At 44.3% G+C, this 21923-nt stretch overlaps 1 protein-coding gene across 1 annotated transcript in view; it reads right to left on the bottom strand.

Moving 5' to 3' along the window:
- The window catches only part of LOC108575668 (disintegrin and metalloproteinase domain-containing protein 10-like), a 145813-nt gene extending 125176 nt beyond the window's left edge, over positions 1–20637 (bottom strand). Inside the window, exon 1 of the mRNA XM_017938530.1 lies at positions 20547–20637. Within this exon, the coding sequence (XP_017794019.1) occupies positions 20547–20637 (91 nt within the window). The remainder of the gene's footprint in view (positions 1–20546) is intronic.
- Positions 20638–21923: the final 1286 nt, after the last annotated feature.

Below are 21923 nucleotides of genomic sequence, written 5' to 3'. Positions count from 1 at the left end.
ATCTAATCTAGCCGCTCGCTCCCCTCTTCATCACCGTAGCCAGCCACGGACTCAGAGCGCCAGCCCTGGCTATCGTTTTTTGTTACGCTCGAGCGGAGCGGCAGCAGGTTGCGCGCGCGTGGACCGTACAGATTTTCAGACGTCGTAGTCAGAGTAGTAGGAAACTTTACGGAAATGGAAAAAGTCTTGGAGGAGATTCCTCCTCAACGGTCCGCCCACGGTCACGCCAGCTCTCTCTCTCTCTCTCTCTCTCTCCTTCCCTCCCTCCCTTTCTCCAGTGGACCGACAAAAAGTCGATACGCCACTGCGGCGGATTTTCGACGACCGAGCATTGGCTGACTCAAGCCGAGAGCTCGACAGAGATCCACGCTGGACCGGGATCGAAGCCTTTGTCAGCAACTGGCCATGATCGGGGAACGGTAGAGTCTCCAAAGAACGGGAGTCGCCGCGAAATTGTACTGGGCCATCGAGAGTCTCATGGACCGACGTAGCCTCTCTTCCTTGGAAAAGAATATGTTAAGATTAGGTTACGCTATTAGGCATATCATTTACTCAAAATATACGATTCAACGGAATCAGTGAACAGTTTGATCGGACGCAGATAGAGAACAGGTTTAGCTCACTGAGTTTCGTATGGATGGGGTAGGTTTCCAGGCGCCGTTAAAATTACAGAAGTTCGTGGATAAATATTGCATTCTTCGTGCAAATAGATTAGGAAAGATGTACGCATCAAGTTGAAGCTTCATTCCTGTCGGGACAAAATGTACCGACAATGTGTGCTTGGTCAGAGTGTAGCGCACAGTAGTCGAGATTTATTTAATTTGCCTTCCACGCAAAACAAAGTGTCTGTCCTTTGCAAATAGGGACTCAACTGGCACAATGTGAAGTTCTGGGCACATATTTGGACGAGAATTAGGCGCCGACTAAATCTGACATTTTTTTCTTTACATGGACGGGGCTCAAGAGAGAACGTCTCCTCTCTTAAAATGATTCCTTTTGAAACTTCGTGATAATTAAAGTAATCATTAACCATGAGAAAATTCACAAATTCATCTTTCTGCAACTTTCTACAAGGGTTAAGTACGCGAGCAACGAACAGAAAAACAACTTGGAAGAAAGCAAGCCTCGATAGACTAGATAGTGGCGCAGCGTAGATGTTATCTCACGTTTTTTTCCATCGTCGAGGGTTGTTCGCCTCTCTGCACACTTTCCACCGTTATCCGCGGCTCATTGAGAAGAACGGAGAAAGGGATGATGCGACGGTAGAATGGCAGGGGCGAGAGACATGAGAATATCGGGTGGAACATCGTTGCAACTTCGCTAAGAGACGCATGTACACGCCATGTACTTCAAATTACTATCAATTTCTCGCTTATCCTCGATAAAAATTGTTGCGACCTTAGGATCGCAACGAAGCCTCGATTTGGTGGATTATCGTAATAAACGTATTATTCACATTTGGCCGCCAGACCGGGGAGCGGAACGACAATCGGACCGCCACGGACCCCTCTGGACTAGTCAGCGCCGTGACTAAACAATGGCATCGGCCATAAAACCTACCTTTACCGGGGATCGGAAAACACATGTTCAGTCGACCAATTAGAACACACCATACTTTTTTCTACTTCCACACTACAACCACCAATCAGCAACCATCTCCTGTCTATATATTCCCCAACATCACAGTAGCACCAGAATAGGACAACGAAACACAGCAACGCGACTACTCATACGGAAACCATTGTACGCGTCAACATTCACAAATTCAATACTCGAATAGCAACACAGTCACATTCAGCAAGCATTCATTCATTCATTCATACTCGAGTGGCAACATATCAAAAGTGAAAAAAGCAGTATCCACAATTTTCCATTTTCTTCATCGTCGCAACCTGGAACAGGCTTCGCCGGCTCTAAAGAGTCGAACGAACCAACCGGCGACTAAAAGTACGAAATTAAAATTATCGTGCTTCGCCGGTACAAAAATAGCGAGAAGTAAAACAAGCTGAAAGAAAGGAAAGAGAAATCGCATGAAGAGAATAAAGGAGAAAATTAGGAAATGTAAAAGGGCAGAGAAAAAGGGACGAGAATGAGAAATAAAGAGGGTGAACAAAGTTGAGAGAAGAACGGAGACAGTGGTGGCAAAATAGAGTGACAGAGAGAAGAATCCTATATAGACGGAGGAAGAGAAAATCGGAGAGCGTGCAAAAGGGGGATGAAGAAAAAGGGGTAAAAAGACACGTAGTGGCAGAGGGGTAGAGGAAAAGGAGGGTACGTTGCGGGATAGACGAGACGGATAGTAATGAAAGAAGGGAGAGATTTAGAGAGGGAGACAGGGAACTGACTAGCAGCGGTGCTGGAACAAGCGCGTTGGGTGGGGGAAATGGGAGAAAATCGACGCGTCCTGCAAACATCGACGCCGAAAAGAGCGCAACGGTGGTCTGGGCCGCGTGTAATTGCAGCGAGAAAGTGACCTACCGAATCGGGGACACGGTACGTGACACACGAAAAATTGGATAATGCGAATTGGCGGTAACAACCAGGTGCCGCTGTTGGCTGGGGTGGAGAGAGGAGGAGGGTGGGAGAGAGAGGAAGGGTGTCCCCGAATAAAATTGCGGGCAACGATGTGTACGTGTCGGGGGTGGGCCATGGTGGGATGGGAACGACGAAATGGCACGCCGATTGCGTTGTAACGCCGCGGGAAAAATGCCGCTGTTAATGCATGTCATTGCTGACGCGGCCGGGGCATTATTTTTCGAAATATTTCGCCCACGCATCTGCGACCCGTGCTATGGGTCGTATGTTTCGCGAGTGACACCTCACGTCACAGACAAGTGCACCACCGCCCGCCGAGGGAATTGATAATTTACCTTGTTGCCAACCACTGAATCGTTCAACTTTTTTTACCCCGGCTTTTTTTTTGTTCGGCAATCATTAGTTAGGTATTTTTATAATACAAGAAACCATTCGATATATCTCGCTGACGCAGAATTGTGTGAGAGGTATTCTTTCCGATAATATAAAGTGATCTTTTTGTCCCGAATTAAGCTTGGTTTAAGGATCTAACGACACTAAGGTTCCGCTAGTTCCCTTTGTTAGCTTTGTATAATAAATATAGCGTCCAGATAAATCGATTCAGTCTTTCGTATTACTTCCTCGCCATTTATCTCCATCGAGGGTCTGACGAATTGCAACAAAGGTTGAAAATCGCCGGCGAAGATCTTAAGGTAGATCTCCTTGCGGTAATTCCGCACCAGTACTCGGCCAGTTGTGAAATTCCCGGCAATTCGTTAATGTTCTTTCGAAGAAAAAGCAACAGAGTCGATAATTCCAGGGAGTTACACGGTATCCGAAGAAACATTTATCTGAGAACACTGTTGTGCGCCTGTGTACGCACGGATTATGGTAATTATAGAAAGTCACGGGTTTCTGATCGAAGTGAGTCGATATACATACTTTATTGACAAGCCCGGGTGACTAACTTTTCCATTAGGCAGCACTGTGTGGAATTTCCCTGCAGGCGAATAAAGTTTCCGAGTTTCCTCAAAGAGAAATGTTCTTAAAAGTTGGGCTCGATAATGCAAGATCTTAACCCGAATGAATAAGAAAAATAACGATGAGATTGTTCAACATAATTGGTACAAAAACATTTTAATTCCCCTACCAGACATCCTTCTTCGTTAAACTAACATTTAAAGAAGAATTATCGTTTCGTTCCTTAACGAAGGGTCAGACACCCGATTAAAGAGCAAACAGGGGGATGATGCTCGTTTGCTTAGACGGTTTTCCCTCTTTCCTGTCAAAGTTTCTTTCTAAAAGTCATTGAGGTTCTAAAATTGGCCTGGTTATCAAACGATGAAATTTATTTAACGTATTCGGTACCGCGGTTGTCTCAGAAGTGACACGCCGACTCGGAACTTCGATTAAAGTTTAATTGTTTCGCATCACCGGATGCGGAGTTGCGCTGAAAACGGCATCCTCATCCTATCAATTTTATTCACGGTGATGAATAGCGCTTTTACGGGCTCTCACTTCGTTTATCGTGCCCGTTTCGTTTAATGTCACATAAAATGCTGCCTTTCGTAACTGGAAGCTCTTTCGGTAATATTTGATTGAACTTTCAGGACCACAGTTTCCAAGCACGATTCAAAAATGAAATAGCATTCGATGAACACTCCCCCCCCGCCCCTCTTTTCTGTACATTACATTTTCCGTTACATTAAATTCATACCTAAATCTTTCGACAATAGTTGATTGTTCGTGACATTTACTGAAGAGAACAAATAGAATGTACAGATAATCGAATTGAAGACGAACGAGCGTTTTAATTACGTTGTTCAAATTTGACACGTACGCGCGTATGGAGCGCGTGTAACGCGTGCAAAAATGTAGAGAACACGACGGGAACACCGAAGGAGGTTACTCGTTCTTATGTAGCAGGCATACTTCCAATGTATACAGAGGTAACTTCGCCGTGGCTGACCTTTAACGAGTTATTCTACTGCTCGCGATTCGAGTTGCGTTTCCCACCGGAAACGATGCAACTTGAGCTTGGAAATTATAAAATTGAAACAATCAATTTATCGATGCCACCCTCTCTGCTCGTATCGTCCGAACGAATTTCGGTGCGTTCGCGATTAATCAATTCTTTTCTTTTTCTTTTCTCGTAGCTTGGAATGCGATGCATATTTTACCGGGAAGCTTGGTTAAAAACTAGCGTTTGTCAGATTCAGGGATACTGTAAATTGAATTGATACAGCACATACGTACATGTATGTTTCTAATCTGAGTGGGAATAAATAAACGACGTGTGGCAGCTGGACTGTATAAAGTCGTGAAAGCATACTTTTGCATATCTCGCCAGGGGAATTTGTTGTGCATTTTAATACGCCGTAAAACGAAAGATATGTGCATCACGGAGAATGAACTGCGTAGCAACCAGATTAAGCGCTGCACACGCGACGCTCAAGGGTCGAGGCTGACGTAAACTTGTCTTAATTGTTTCGGCAAACTTCGCCTTTCGGTGATAAAGAAAAATGAGTGGAAAATCGTGGAAGAATAATAACGAGTTCCAAGCACGTGTCAAGAGGTTCGTATCTCAGAAGGCAAATAGGTAAGAGAACAAAGGTCTCGAATTCGACTTACAACGCGCTATTGTTCAATCGACGCTGCGTCATTTCCGGCACACCACGGGGGAGTTTCCCGAAATGACGACGAAGACGTTAGACGGCCTTTAAATTTTATCATCGCGTCAGCAGTTCGCTTCACGAGCACACAGGAAATTCATTACGCGTGTAACGGAAGAGTTACAAAATAAGAAAGTAATTGTCTTATACATGTATTTGTCCGACATAAGCGTTATGATGTTGCATTCGTTAACTTATTCTACATTGATGAATTTAGGAGCTCCACCTCAACATCTTCCTGGCAAGGAAGTGGAAATATCTTGGTTTTTCTTGGAATCGCGCGTGTGACATAGCGCACCCTGTTCGTCCTAACGATTTTTGTAGTGGGCCACGGTTTATGGTAGCGGTGTCTTCGAGGGGCGTTTATGTGACCGTGACCCACTCGCGCGTTACAAAGTAAATTTTGGCAATTAGAATTTTTAACTTGCAGCGACTGTGAAAATGTTTTAGGACTAAATCCTTGACAGCTGTAAGCTTAGTTTTTCTAACTGTAAATAAACCATAAACGGTGCTCCGCTACACGCGTTGCTAGGGTTCGTTTTCCAACGCACCGTACCAACGGCAGATTTAATTCGCCTTCACCTTTACCTCGGTTGGAGATACGTGTATTATTCCCGTGGATAAAGCGGCCCCAACGCTAGGATGCAAGAGACCGTCATTGGGAGAGGATATATACAGATATAATATTCGAAGCATCCTGGTATACACTGGCATGGTTTTTCAGCCAGACTTAAGTCCACCTTGTACGAGGATTACTGGACGCTGAATAGATTGGTCTCCACGGTTAATTTAATTCGTCACACAGCCGCCACTTTGTGCAGCTTTTTAAACCGCCGCTCGGCGGTTTTTCCGTGCAACCGGCCGCGAAACTCGCTCGTCAAATATTGAAACGCGTGGTGAAACAGTCGCTCCTTGAATTGTTCGCCGATTCAAGCTTTACTTGCTACAGAGAATTCCCGGATAATTCATGAATTTCTCTTCTTTCTCGTATATTTCTGTACGAACATATTTATATAAGGAATCGCACTACGTCTGACATATGATTGACCCATTCCACTTGCTTTCTCGCTAAATAGCGTTTCCCGTGGTTTTCTCGTCATCTGAAGATTGCTTTTCAATGTTGGATTACGTTAAACCATTAGACTCATCGAGCAGAGACCGCGTTTCAAAGATCTTTTATAACTTTCCAACGTTGCTATCGCATTTCCGCTCTATTTCACCGTATGACAATATACATATACACCAAAAATAGAACGGAAAAGAAAATAATTATATATTGCTCGCTAGGTTTATATTTATAGAATGTAACGCGAAACCACGTTTATTGAATCTATAGGGTTACGTAGATGTCAGTGGATCCACAATTACACGGCTTATGGATAAGTGAAAAATAATGCACCAGGAAATCAGGCGAATGTATGTTTACGATGCAAGTGACTAGGTCCCAGGGAATTTTGCGTTTGACTAGAATACGGGACGCCATCAATCTCGCGGCAATTTTCCTAGCGCTATGGCCGGCGTAATAAAATAATGTGGCAATGAATTTGCAAGGCGTGGAAGGGGGTACAGGAACGAACGTATGTACCAATTTCTGCGGCCCACCAAACGTGCCTGTACAAAACCCCCACTCCCTTGGTCAACGACCAACCACGCGACAAACCGATAACAACGTACAAATTTCAATTAGAATTCGATGGCGGACCCGGTGCATTTAATTATCGCGCCAAACTATCGCCGCCCGTGACTTCGCTGCGCACGGATTCGTTGGATGTTCAGAAAAGATGTCCAATATCAATTCTCACTGCAAATATTTATACATCGAAATTGAGGAATGGAAAACCTTCCTTTGAACAAAGGAACAAAGAAATTCAATGATCGTCCAGTAACGCGACCAGAGAAGTTTCCCACTGAAATAGTCGATTTATAGATAATTGTATCAGGCAATTAAAACACAACGTTCCACGGCGTGAAACTCGGGTGCTGTCTCTTCTCACAGATAGCTGATCGAACGTGACGCGTATCTGGTGTGTCGTAAAAATTCATGGCCGAAATTTACGAGTGAGGAGCCTCGAAATTTCCGACTAACGATCCGCTCCGAGGAGTGCCGGGGTGGAAAGCCCGTGTAAGCGGCAGATGGGGGAGGGGGGTGCAACAGAAAGCACGCCAATTTTATTGGAGGCTCGTTTATGAGTCGTTTGCCGGCCGCTCTTTTACGAGCTATCGATAAATAAGCGAGCCTGCTCATGCGATAAAAGCGGAACGCGTCCAGTCTATGTCGCCGCGTCCAGAGAAATTAGAGAAACGTAATTGCGAATTCTCGCCTGACTGCCGGCCCCTCGTCATCCGTTTCGCGTCGATTAAATCGCTCCTGCCTTCCCTCCGTCCAACACAAAAAATCCTCGGCTGGATTTCAATTCGGTTTTTAACGTGCTGCGGCTTCGGTACGAGCGTAATTACTCCAAAATTCACTTCCGACAAGGGAATATCTCTACGATCTTGCAACGATCGGACTAAAAAAGAGGATGATTAAAAGCATTGTTCGACGATTAACACGTTCTCTGTTTGCTGAATCATAGATCTTTTCTTTTTCTTTTTTTCATTCGAGAGGGAGAGAAGGAGAGAGAGAGAAAGCAATTGATTTTTCAATTTTTACGCGAGTAACTCGGGCAAGAACTTCCCCAAATATAGGAAATGTATTTGACAAGAAGAACATGTTACGAGCTTCCGATCTGGACAGTGACTGACTCGATATACACCAGCGGCCAAATGTTTGGAATCACTGTGCATTGTAAGTTACAGGAAAATTTCCAGAAAAAAGTTAGCAATTTTAAGAAACACTTAACGAATTTTTTATCATTCAAATCAATCGAAATGAGGTAAAGTGCTATTGATCTCCGCAACATCAATTTCAGATCTACATAGAATTAGTAGCAGATTCAATATCGATGCAAATTGGCAGGTGATTCCAAATTTCTGGCCGGTAGTGTACATACGTGTGCATATTGAATTTTTGGAGATTCATAAACGATTGTACATCGTACACGGGGCGATGACAAAGGGTTCTGGTAAGCTAGTAATTCCCTCGGTGACAGGGAATTTTATTTCTATTTAATAATTTTGATCGAGCGGCTCATTTCCCGGCACCCACTTAAGCGGCGCCGCGCTGGGCTTCCCACCGCTGCTTCCATTATTTTTCCAACGGCTCCCTTCCCTTCAGTTTTACACAAAATACCGAAATTGTCCCTACGTACCTAACAGGACTAATTACCTTGATCCTTGAGAGCATCAAGATCTGTCACGATAATCCGCAATCTCTTTTGCGTTTGAGTCCAGGAAGAGGATAAAAGGAGGGAGGGAAGCTTCAACGAGGCTTTTACCGTTCCATTCTGCTCATGCTAAGGTGCAGTCACTTTCACAAAGGCTCGCACAATTTTGTTCCACTCGAAGTGCATCGCTTTGCGAAATCACTTTGAGATTTAATAACGTCCACAAGGGAGGGGGAGGATGATTGAAACGAGGCAAGAAACGAGTTAAACGTTTGCTTAAACAAATTCATATCTGACGTTAAAAAAAAAACCCCGATGCTGTTACGTTTCTATCCTGCGTTCAATTTCATGGAATCAATTACTCCCGTCAGTCCTTTGAGCACCGTGAACGCATACACGTACCTACATATATGTATATTAATACATATACGCAGTCAATAAAATTTCCCCGTGTATGGATTATGGATCTATTTGAAACGAATAAAAACTGGTTCCGTCCGTTTTACCTGGCTCTACGTAATAGAGCAAAAACTGAAAGAGCAGAGCTTGGTTTTAAGTAATATAACTCGACGATATCTCACACCGTACACGATTCACGAATAAGTCTATAGCGTTTACAATAACAGTCGTTTGAACAGTCCACGAGTGTTCAGCTTCAAGATGCTCTACAGTGTTAAAAGGATTAAGCCGGTCATCAAAACTCTCCTCGAATTCATCGTTCATTCATGAAGCACAGTAGGTTCGTCAGGCTTCTTGCTTCCGCCCAGAGCTCCTCGATTCGGAATCAGAGAACGAAAGAGAGCCTACCGCTCTCGTCTGGATCTCACCCCAAAGGTTCCCTTATAACCACTCCTTTTTTACTTATTTAATGCTGCGCGATAAAGGCGGCATTAATTAAATTCCAAGCAAGAACTTGAAGAAAGGCCACGCAGGATAATCCTGTCGGGTGCACTGCGTTGAAGGGCTTTCTCCCAGCGAAAAAGAAAATTACGCGGCCGCTGCTCTCCGGGCATAGCTTAAAAACGCGGAAACAAAGCTAACCCTGATTAAATGCATCCTGGGGTCCGGCTTGTAAGAGGCTTAACATGGAAACGACGGGCTGGCTGGCTACACGAGCTTCTCCGCCTAACGAGAGATATCATAACGAGCTTGCCGCTGCCAATTACGGCGACATAATGAGATCGGAAGTGGCCCTACCCCCTTCTCTACTCGTCAATTATTAACCCCGTTTCCCTGTCAGCGCCCTTGCGTGCCGTCCCTGAGGGTTCTCCAGACGTCTCTCTGTCTCTACCTCTCTGTCCCTCTCTCCCCCCTCTCTCTTTCTCACGTCGAGTCATCCCCTAGACCTTAGACCCTCTCTGCACCGAGGTTCGCTCATCTCCTTCGCGTCTACGTGCTGATTAAATTAAATCACGCTCATAGCTAGACGCGCATCCACGCCGAGCGTCCTTTAATCGAATTCAGCCCCGTTAATACGTCGGCGAAACTTCCTAACGAATTAAGAAACTGCCACCCGACTCTTGGCCTCTGATAGGCTGGCAACCACGCCAGCCCATGGCGTTTCACGCCCGTCTGCACGAGATGTTGCTGTAACTGCTTCAATTATGCCTGTAACCGTAAATCAATTGGCTTATCCATTCTAATTGCGTCCATTTTAGAAGACAGTAGGGAGTCATTGCACGGAATTCGATGGATAAGAAGTATGACGGTGCATGTTTTCTTCCTGATAGACAGCCAATCACAGCAGACGTCAGAATTTCGTACTAAAATATTCCAACGACTGGTACAACGAACTTTGTATGAGTGTGCCGATTGATTTATCTTCTGGTTGCGTTTATTTTAAGGATAATCGATCATTATTCTTCTGCTTCTTTTTTCCTTTGGAACAGAAGAGCAGAGACTTATTCCGCAGATTTAGCAACGCGGAGAAAGAAAGTGGGGCATTGTTTCAATTACCCGGTTTTTCGAGCTCAAGAACGGCATTAATCCCCGAGTGTTGTTCCTCGCGCACGCGGCAATTCATCAACTCGCAGTTTCCTTTCCTCTCCGTATGCAGGCAACTCAGAGGGAAAAGGAGCGTCGCGGTGCCGCGGGTGTAATAAACGTAAAAAAGTGCCAACACGTACGAGAAGGGAGAAAACAGACCTGGGGAAGGATTTAAAACGAAATGCACCGTCATCAGGCGGCCGTCACCTTTGGACGTGATATCCAGCCGTAGAAGGAACGAAAGCGCCGTGATTTCTAATAAAATTCAATTCCTCGAACTTCGTCTAGAATCGTGAGCCGCAACGATTCTCCACTTCTGATGCAATAATTATTTCCTTGAATAGAGGCAGAGGCTTCGAAGGCATCGTTATACCTAACAGTTTACGCTTCCCAATAGAGGATCCTTAGAAAAAAGAAGCATTCTCGGTGATCCTTTGAAATTCCGGTTGCTCGTTACAATCGACCTGCAACGGAATATTCGAGCAACTACTCGAAGACGAAGACGAAGGACTTCTGTTCGATGCTCGTTAAGATCCTCTCGAAATCTTCTTTAGACGAGCTCTTCGATCCCCCCTAAAAGGAGTTTGTTTTTTCTCACCGGTACCCGGTATACATACACTACCGGCCAAAAGTTTGGAATCACTGAGTATTGAAATTTACACAAAAGTTTCCAGAAAAAGTCAGCGACTTTGAGAATTTTTTATCATTCGAATCAGTTGATATGAGATAAATTGATAAAAGCAGAATTGAGATAAACTTCAAATCTATAAAAAATTAGCAGCAGATTTAATATTGCTGAAAAGTGGGAGGTGATTCCAAACTTTTGGCCGGTAGTGTATACATATATTTTCAGCCCCCTTTCTAGAGTTATACGCGGATCCCTTCTTGCTTTGCATACTGGTCACCGAGCTGATAAATAATTTATCCGAAGGATCTTCTATTGTTTTCCTTAAAATTCCTAGAAAATATTTGAAGTGGTAAAGCTTGTTCAGAAAAGCTATTAGTTTTCATTTGCATCGATTCATTTCTACATGTTCACACTTTTGGCCAAGAGGACGTTTTCGTGTTGGGTTCAACAGAGCCATAAGGGTGCGACAAGTGGGAAAGTAGATTGTCCGTGGATATTTTGCCAGTGTCGTTTTTCTAAGGGTACAAGCAGGGAAATTAGAGTCCACGGTCGAGCAGAGTAATCGCGACACGGTCTTTTCGCGTTTCCGATGGCTCTTGTTCGCTTGCAGCTGCTACCACGCGATAAGAGGATTTCACAATATCGAGTTACGAGCGTGTGCAAAGTCGTTACATCGGGGTCGAGTGCCCTTCGAGGGCCCTTTATTCCGCACGAGCACTGCCAAGAGCAGCCACCTTTCGAGATGTTCTTCTCTCTTCTATCCTACACCCCCGCCAACCTCCTTGTGATTCCGGTCTTCGAAAAACCGAGAGCTCTCCAGCTGGTTCGTGATAACGTTGCCCGTTTTGTTTCCTTCCGATCTACAATCGAATGCAGTTTGGAGAATCGAACCACTACTAGAAATATTTGTTAACTCCGTACAGTTCATATATCAACGATGCTGTATTTTTCAGAGTAATCAGAAACAGACTTATATTGAGTGCAATCATTGACGAAGGATATCTATAGATGGCTATTGTAAGAAGCAAATTTCCAACGCAGTAAAATCACTTAGTGCATCTCGTAAATGAATTTCAGATGTGTGCACACCGACGATTATTTTGTGTCCTCGCAGACATTAAACGAACGTAGAAATAAATGGTGGGTACATGCAGAGGGTCAAAGGTACTCCGTCAAGGAGCGTCGTACAACCAGGCAGTATTACCGTCTTTACTGGTACTTCGTAACGCGGACAGTTCTATTCAAGACCGTAGCAGGAAGTACAGTGAACAGTAATTCAACGTTTATTTGTGGGACTGGCCTTTAACTGCGTGGCCTGTGTGCAGCCAGATTTAACCGCCCTACCATCCGTACTCCTCGCTTCCGTGGAAGCTATGTCTCTGAAACGAGGCCACGCATTACCCTTAATCAACGCACCAGCATTGGTGTTTGCAAAAATTCAAGTCTAATTAAATCTCCACGAGCTGTTAACCATCAACGTTCCACGTTGTTCCAAGTTAGATCTATCTTGACTATTGTAATCTCCAATTTCTTTCCCACTTACTCTTGCACGAATCTGACGAGATCGCCTGTAATTTACATTTTATTCATCGCACGCAAAGCAAAGCTAGTCTAATGTGTGATTTAATTGAATGACACGCAGTAGCCAAGTGTCCCCTATGTTCCTCGATGTCTCGTTCGAGCGATTCGATAACGCACACTACCACCCGTTTCAGATAAGACGCCAGCCGCGAGATAAGTACTCGCACGAGCTGCTCCTCGACCCATATGAATATGCAATTTTATATTCCACGACCGCGTCCCTATTACCCACGCGGTTGCAACGTTTCCCTCCACGGTGCCATCAGCGTCACGACGTTAACCAGCCCAGCTATCTTCAGCTCGTATAATCTGCCCGCTAGCAGCCACCTTGATTTTTCGCATGAATTACGACGACCAACCATCCAACCCCCCCGCTGTAGTATGGCCTTCTTATTTAGGCGGTTCTCGAGTTTCAAAGAGTAGGATGCGCCCTCCGGCTACCATCTGCTTTTGTCTTTCGACCTGTATTTCTTGTTTTTGGTTTTTTCTTCTACCCCGAGACAGGCTGTATTTAAAGACTTCCTCTGCAAGAGATTCTCCTTACAGAAAAATTAAAAAACAAAGGAAATTTCGTAAATGGGCTGAGAAACATTAATCGCGAGGAGAGTCCCGATCGCTTTAGTAATTTTGGTCACGTAGGGAGTTGGATCGTGTCCAAATGCAGCCCTTAATCCTTCGAATCCTATCCATTAAACGAGTTAATTAACAAATTCGAATCGTCGTTGCATAGGTTCCAAGGAGGATTTCAGTAAATCGATTTCCTAATTACCTGGTAGTGTGTGTAAGTGGTATAAGGTTGTGGTTGGTCTGACATCTACTCGAATACGTATTTTACTTTCCAACGGGAATTACTTCGGTTCAAAGATTGGGTAATTTCGTCTGGTTCGTTTTAAACAAACTGCTCTAGGTTTGTCCACCGGAAGTTTATACATAAAAGTTTAAAAAAGCTGGAATGGAATGAGAACGGAGGGGTTGGGTTTCGGTATCGATCCGCACACGGCCAACAAACATTCGACGGTCATCAGTCGAATTTGTAAAACATTCGCATCACCGTGAGCCGAATAGCGCGCGTAACGAACGGCTGCGATCCGCGAGTGCATTAGTCGCCGCAAAAATATGCAATTTTATGGCACTGCCGCGTATTATTCATCGCTGCGCGTCGCCGCGTTTGGTTTGCACTCGAGAATGACGTGCCGTGCTTGTAATGCAAAGTAGATAATCGCGAATAACTGACGAAAAGATGGAGTTACGGTTTCTACCCTACGATAATTTATCAGTGCACGATGATGATTCTTACGTTAGATTCAACCTTCTACTTCTTTTTCCCTTGTTTTAACCGTGGAAAACATATTTTCCCGTGTCATTATTTCCCTGACTGTACGTATCGTAGTATTTTATTCATGAATTTGTGTGCAACATATAAACGTTTCATTTTAGACTTCATTATTAACATCTCTTTGAAAATATAATTGTAACGGAAAAGCATGGACTCTCTTAAATCATCGGAAACAGTTCTTCGTTTCCCCGTGCTGTCGAGCGTTTACTGTAAAATTAAGCAGAACCGCTCGGAGCTTCACGATAAAATGTACAATTCGGTGCGTTTATAGCCCGACACGAAATCGACGCTCGACGATTTCATCGCACGGCAAAAAGATAAAAGTCACTTTCGCGCTCCACCGTGAAATTTCGCGCGATTTCGCTTAATCTACGTGACGTGGGGAACAACGATTCTCTCGCGAGATTCAACGCAGTGGTGGTCGTTATAGTGGTTGCGAAAGAAGGGGGAAAGAAAAGAGAAAAGAAAGAAGAAGAAAAAAAAGGAGAGGAAGGAAAAGAAACGGTTTGAAAAGACGTTTGCTTCACGGTAAGCGTGGCTCCTTCTCGAATTTGTCAAAAATGGATACGGAATATTTCGCCGGGAATAACGCTGACAAAGCAGGGAATGAAAGAGACATTCGCCTCGTTTCCATTCTCTGCTTTGCACCGCGGGATCGTTTGTTCCGGACGTCGATGCGCTCAACGTCGCTATTACTTGCCACTTTTTTTTCACCTGTCCCTCCCTCTCTGCCTAATGCCATACCCTCTTTCAAACCATTCAGACGACTATGGCCTAATTATTTACTACTCGAAAAAAAATGCGGCCACTATCCAAATATTAAACAACGAAAAATGGATAGGAGACCCAAATACGTATTTTTCTTCTCCGCTGGTTGCGAAAAAAATAGAGCGATGTCAAACGACTACACATGTTAATCAGGTTGATGTTTTGCCGTCTGCCATTTGCTAGTAACGAATTCTGTGCTTCTGTGTGTACACGTGCATACACGGCAAGGGAAAAATGGCAAACGAGAAAATTATGGAACCGTGAAAAAGTGCAGAGGAATTTTTAATTGTCTGGCCGTGTTCACTTTGCATTTCCATTTTTTTCGGGGCTCAGTTTCGCGAAACGATCGGTTAAACGTCCGGCAGTTTGCCTGGCTAAAATATTCGAGCCATTAACGCTTTGACTGTCATATTTGACGTCGGATATTTTCCAAAAATTATTTTATTGGATATAGTTTGCACATACATACATATACATACGTACATGTAATTATTTTGCCACTGGTGCAATTTATTTTTTTCATCGAACGTTACACTGTTAAATACAATTCTAGATATAGTAGGATTCACATTGGAAATTATTAAGAGGGATCAAATAGAGGGTTTACGGATATGGCGAATGGTAAAAAACCGACGCATGAAACGCATAATTTGAACAGAGGGGGCTCGATAGCCGAAGTAGCGGAGCGAGGCTTAATTTCACCCTTTGTCTTCCCTCTGTTCCCATTGCAGCATGAGTTGCTCTTTTGAGACGGACTTGTCCAAATTAGAAGCATGCCATCACCGGAGGACACATTGCTCGCTAGGCGTAATGAAATTGTTCCGTTTGCTGCTCCAATTGCGCCAACATTTTTCACGTAATGCAACCGCGCGCTGTGCCGTCACGAGAGCGTCGATATTAAATTTTTCTTTTCAGCCTCACCACACGCCCCTGTTCTCGTTAAATATTTATCGCCGTAAGACCTTTTGCCTCACCGATTCGAGCCTTTAATTCGAGAGAATTGATGAACAACGTATTTCGAATGAGAGCTAAGTGTCGGTGCGCTCACAACAAATTAATGCCGTAAGGGCGATATTCTAATAGTTGATGTGAGATGGTGAAGAAAAGACACTGGACATTGAGTTACTCTATTGACTAATGTATAATTGATATTGAGTTTTTTTTACAGAGAATGACGAGTGTAGTAGTCTCGCAATGCTTATGTTTTATGTTACTGTTGATGTTCCGCTGATGTGTTGGTGTATACATATATAAGCTGTATATGTTTTCAGATTGGTGGTTGTGGTGTGGAGGTGGAAAAGTGTGACGTGATCTGATTGGCCGACCGAATTTGTTTACAATAAATTCGATCCCCAGTAATGGTATGTTTTATGGCTGATGCCATTGTTTCATCGCGGCGCCGACTGTAGTCCAAAGGGGGTCCGTGGCGGTCCGATGGTCGTTCGGAACCCCAGGATAATCCGCCAAATCGAGACTTCGTTGCGATCCTGAGGTCGGAACAATATTTATCACGTAATATGACATTTGAAATTTTCAAACCTATTCAAAATATTTGTCAAAAATTTCCATGAAAGAAACGTGTTAGTTTAAGATCTCTCAACATCCTCCTGTGAAATCCGTCGATCGTCGGAATTTCCACGCAAACACCTTCCGAACAGAAATCCAGTAAACTCGATTAACAGCTTCGCAACAAATTAGCGATTGAATCTGTAAAATTCTGAAATTCTTTCAATTCCACCTTGTTATTACCTTCCTTAAAAAAGTAACGAAGTGTGGCGTGCGAACTTGTTAATCGATATCGTACCCAGACGCCCCAGAGAGCCTCCGACAAAAAAGGAAAAAGTAGAAACGATAGCTAACTCACTCTCTCGATAACTTCGATGAGAAAGCTTCCAATCGGTCTACTCTTCGAGAGCGGCGAATCGAGTCTATCGAGAGGACACTGTCAATTAATCCTCGAAAGTGTTGGAAATAATTTTACGTGCATGGAGAGAACTAACAGTCTCAAGGCTAGAACGAGAGGAGAACATAGTTGATTTCTTTTTCACTAAAAAAAAAAAACGAGGGTAGTGTCGACACGAGTCGGTTGGCCTCACGCGACGTTGAATCCTGATGGACTAATACTCGAAATGGAGGCGCTATTATGCGAGCAAAGCCGCGTAATAGCCAGGAGAGGCTCGCGTTTGCGAAATCGAGCGTGCCTTTCCGGTGGTGCGCGCGTCGCTCGATTTACCGCCCGTTCGTGTCTTCATTTCCATCCACGGAGCTCGAAGAAAGCGGCCAGACACAATGGGGGGGGATATCGATACAAAGAGAGAGCCCCGGGAAACCGGGCCACTTTTCTTTGTGTCATACGCCGCGGGGTGGTTTTCAACGCGAGACGCTTCCACCGGCTCCTATGGATCATTAATATGAGGCGTATTAATCGTTTCCACCGCTTCGATGACGTTACCTTCAAAGGTGGTGAATTCAAAGAATAGCTTTCCACGATTTTATTTCGTAACTGGGAGTAATTGATATCATTCTTATGGTTGGGATGAATTATATTGGGCCTTTTGGATGAATACAAGTGGAAGGAGTTTAGAGGTTTCTGTGAAAATGCTGGGAAATAGCGTCGATTTCAAGTGGGTAGTTATGTCAGACCAATAACGGTCTTATTCTACTTAAACGGGTAGCACGTGCACTGCTATGTATGCATTCATATAACGATTCTCTTTGTTTTCTCGCGCACATGTCCACGACGAGACTCGCGATATGGTCCGTGGTTTAGCGAAGGTCGTAAATCTTTGCTTGGTTAATACCGCGCCGCGATGAGTGGCGATTTCCTAGCGAATTGTTTGAAAGGCCAGGATAATTTTGTTGGACTGAGTTAACACTTAACTAACTATGTGTATTTACACTTGAATTACAATAATTAAAGACTGGTGGTATGTGTGTGTTCTTGATACTCCTTGGTGAGTATCAATACTCTTGGTGAGTTGTCTTCAGAGTTTCCCAGAAAGGGGAAAGTTCTGAAGATGGTGTTTTTTCACCGATTGACTCTCGGTACGAGCCAATCGTATTTTTCCCTAATTGCCATCGACCTATCCGTGTGTCCCCAACACGCTCCGTGCGGACTAGGCGACGACAAGAGGGAGTGAAGGTCAGCAATGTTTAAACATTCGAAACCACAACAGGAATTTCCACCAGGCCTCGGACTCGCGGCGTGCCGAAAGCCCTTTAGAAACTCACGTTTTATGACACGTACAATTAGCTGTTGAGGTCATGAACGACGTTTAGGAAAAGAAATTATTCCTTAAGGGATTAACGAATAAAGAGACATTCGAATTTCCCAGAAAGGGGAAAGTTCTGAAGATGGTGTTTCTTCACCGATTGGCTCTCGGTACGAACCACTCGTATTTTTCCCTAATTGTCATCGACCTATCCGTGTGTCCGTGACACGCTCCGTGCGGACTAGGCGATGACAAGAGGGGGTGAAGGTCAGCAATGTTTAAACATTTGAAACCACAACGGGAATTTCCACCAGGCCTGGAACTCGCGGCGTGCCCGGACCTCCGTCCCGAAGCCTTTTAGAAACTCACGTTTTATGACAAGTACAATTAGCTGTTGACGTTTAGGAAAAGAAACTATTCCTTAAGGGATTAACGAATAAAGGGACATTCTCAAAAACAGCTTTCTAACTTGTATGTCACGAAACGTACCAGCCATCTGCACGCCGCATGATTTCTTCCTTTATCCAGATTGCTAGCCGCTATGGAACAAATGCTTAAACCAGGTGAAAAATAAAACCGGCGGGTTTTCTAATAATATTCCGCGGGTGGTCCGCGGAACACTCTTCATTGATTTTATTGTTTTATTTTACGAAAGCTCTATATACAAAATTCTCATTAAACAATATACATACATATTATTTATTAACAACCAATGACGATAAAGGTATTACAAACTGAACGAAAATTTTATATCAAGATCAAGTTTGTTCGGTCATAAACGGCCAAACAGTTTTGAAAAGACCGTAGGACAATGAGTTTAGGACGTGTCTAAAAATCGAAGACACCACTCGCGCTAAAACTACCTGGCGACCAGAAGACCGTTACCGTACCCCAATATAACAAATAGTTTGCAACAATTTCCCTACTCCTTCGACAACACCATCATCCCCGAAAACACAAGAGACCAATCGACACACTTGAACCACCTCCCACACAACTTAAAAACGAATCAGAAACAGAGACCAAGGTTATAAAACAGCACCCTTAGGGCAGATACAACTAGAGACGACGAGCAAACATACAAGACAGCCACACAACACATATTTGTAATTTACAAAGTTTAAAACATAAAGTGTGGTGTTTCATTTTTCAATCAAATATACAGTCCACTAAATACAAAACTACTTCAACGAGTGTTTAAAGGACTCGAGAAGTAAGCGTCATTTATTCGTTGCCAACATCAACCGTCAACGCTGTGACGCACCAAAGTTTTCGAATACTAATAAACGATAGTGCTGAATCATACACAAAAAGAAACTTAAGCTAGCCTGGGTGTGGCGGATTATAGCTATAAAATTCATTACTCACATTTGGCCGCCAGACCGAGGTACTAAATCTCACTTCGACCGACCAGACCTCCCTTGGACTAGCATGCGCCGCGCGAATATCATTGTTCGCGCGAACAGTAGGATTTTTTAAATCATAAGATAGTACTGCTTTCGGGGCCGAGAATTTTGCATTAACAAAATCTGTCCCCGAAAGTGGCTCACCCGGAAAGACCCATGGTAATCTCCGTTTCAAAGAAACGCGCCCAATGCAAGGTCGCAACCATTTAGGCACGCTGATGGGTGATCTTTCTCTTCTTGGATCGACCAATCAGCGTGTCTAACAATCGACAAAACTAGTCGGAAAATCTATAAAAGAGCTACTTCACCCCCGCATCGAAGATTCCAAGAAAATCATTCATCATAGGTCGAATCTCAGTAACATATATATATACAGTGTCAATAAATTCAATACGCACAACTTCAAATTTATTCACCACACATCCTGCAACAGGCTTCGCCAACCTTAAAACGTTGAACGAGCTAACTACTAATTAAGTACGAAAGTAAACTTTCGTATTTGCTGGAACAGATGGTATAGGTTAATTTTCCTACTAAACGAAGATACTTGAAGAAAGCCAGCAAATGTCTAACACTGGGCTAACAATAAGCCCTGAGCAACGTTCTCTGTCATCGTCAACAACCACGAGTCAAGGCACAGGGAGAACGAAGCAGCGTGAAGAATTTCAGAAAAACGTCGAGCAACTTTTCCACATCGGATTACCAACGTTGCGAAATGGAATAACTTTTTCCCCTCGTTGTTAAGCCGTTATCGTTCGTCTCTTTTATCGCGGAGTATTTTAAATTACGGTGTTCGCATCAGTCGTAAAACTACAGTCTGCCGACGGCGTTACAGTACCAAAGGGGCAGAGGGGAATAGAACTGCAGCAACCCTCTCGTTGGAGCTCCTGTAATTTTGATGGTAGAAAGTCCTTTGCCAGATCCTTCTAAAAAAAAAAGTTCCGACAAACTTTCAACATCCCTCCTGAACCGTGTCACTCTGACCAACGTTTCATACGAGAGCCAAGACGTAACAAAGATACGTTGCGTTAAAAATATCGTACAAACTCTATCCCTAATGATCTCGTTCGATTTTACCAGGAAAAAAGATCGTAGTAAAGCAACCGCATAATTGTCAAGTACGTAGCCGCAGGAAAAAAGGAAGCAATAAGAAATTACCAGTAGATCGAGCACTTACCTTTGTGCGGTATTAGCGGCCAGGGATGTAACGGGGAGCCGGCAACCAGCCAGACACATGCCAGCAACACTCCGAACATTTTCACCCCCATCCACTTCGGACAGACGGAAACTTCCCTGCTTGTCCTCTCTCCACCGCCACCACCACCTCCTCCTCCTCCTTTTCAACTTCTACGTTCACGTTCCAGCCCGTTGTTCTCTTCTTCTCTTCTTCAACCTGCGAATCCCTTGCTCGTCCACTCCCACCCTCCTTGTCGCACTCTCTCTCGTGCAGGTGGAGCCTCTCTATAATCTCTATACTCTCTCTTTCCAGGTGTGCGACTTGCTCTCTCGTCTTCGACTTCTATCCTCTTCCTCTCTATCTTTCCTTCTCGTTCCACCCGAGATAGCTCACCCTCTTTCTCTCCCGAGGTCTCCTCGAACTCTCGTCCAACCAAGCCCACAGGGGGATGAACACTGCTGGCCGGGCCAAACACGGACGTAGCAGCTCGCGACCATGCACCGAGTCTCCGACCCACGTTATCAAACTGGTATCATAATCTCTGCACACACCCCACCCCCTCCTCACCGAACTCCACGCAGCTGAATTCGAGATGCGTGCTGCTCCTTTCGTCGAGGGTCTTCTGAATGCACCGAGGAAGCCTTAGGTCATCGTTCTTCTTGAAATTGTGGTCAGAAAGGTGTCAAGTGTTCATTGATCTTTCCACCTCTTGCAGTTTTTTTTATTAGAGAGTTAAGAGAAGACTTAGGTCATTATTGGTATACTAGAAATCACGGACAGAGGATTTACAGGTTGGTACACCAGTCTGTCTTTGTACTTTAGTCTACTTTTCGCGGTAGCTTGCTGAAGTAGCTCAGTCCTCGGAATGTCAACGTCCTATACAGAGCTACGTAGAAGCAGAGGAGCAATTTCACAGATCTGTTTTCGTTAGAAAAGAGGTTTGCTCTTCGCCGCTGATCTCTAGCTGCGTTTTATTCCGTCGAATCGAGTTCTCCCGGCAGTTCTCTACGGACCTTGCATTTTCGGGGATACGTAGCTGGCACCCCGGTCCCGTTTCTGCGGATGCTCTCGGATTGGAAATAAATTCCACTTCGAGGTAGGATGAAGCAAGAAGAACAGGATGCACGAGACAGCTTCGGAGAGGCGCTCCCTCGCAATGGATTCGCAAACTGATCTCTCGGGCATCACGAGCGACGCGTCAGGAAATTCTGTTAAAAATCACTGTCACGTCGGTGAAGAATCGGCGACTGTCGTGCATTTGAACAGCTCTCCACGTTTTTGTGTCGTTCGTGATGAAATTCGCTGGACGGTTTCTTACAGAGTCCTCTCTAGTTATTCCACTTCCTTATAATTGTCACTTAAAATTATCTCCATTGT

This window comes from Habropoda laboriosa, unplaced genomic scaffold, assembly GCF_001263275.1.
Source record: "Habropoda laboriosa isolate 0110345459 unplaced genomic scaffold, ASM126327v1 scaffold18, whole genome shotgun sequence".
Taxonomy (NCBI): Eukaryota; Metazoa; Arthropoda; class Insecta; order Hymenoptera; family Apidae; genus Habropoda; species Habropoda laboriosa.
The sequence above is the reverse complement of the archived record's forward strand: the minus strand, read 5'-3'. Positions and strand labels throughout refer to the sequence as shown.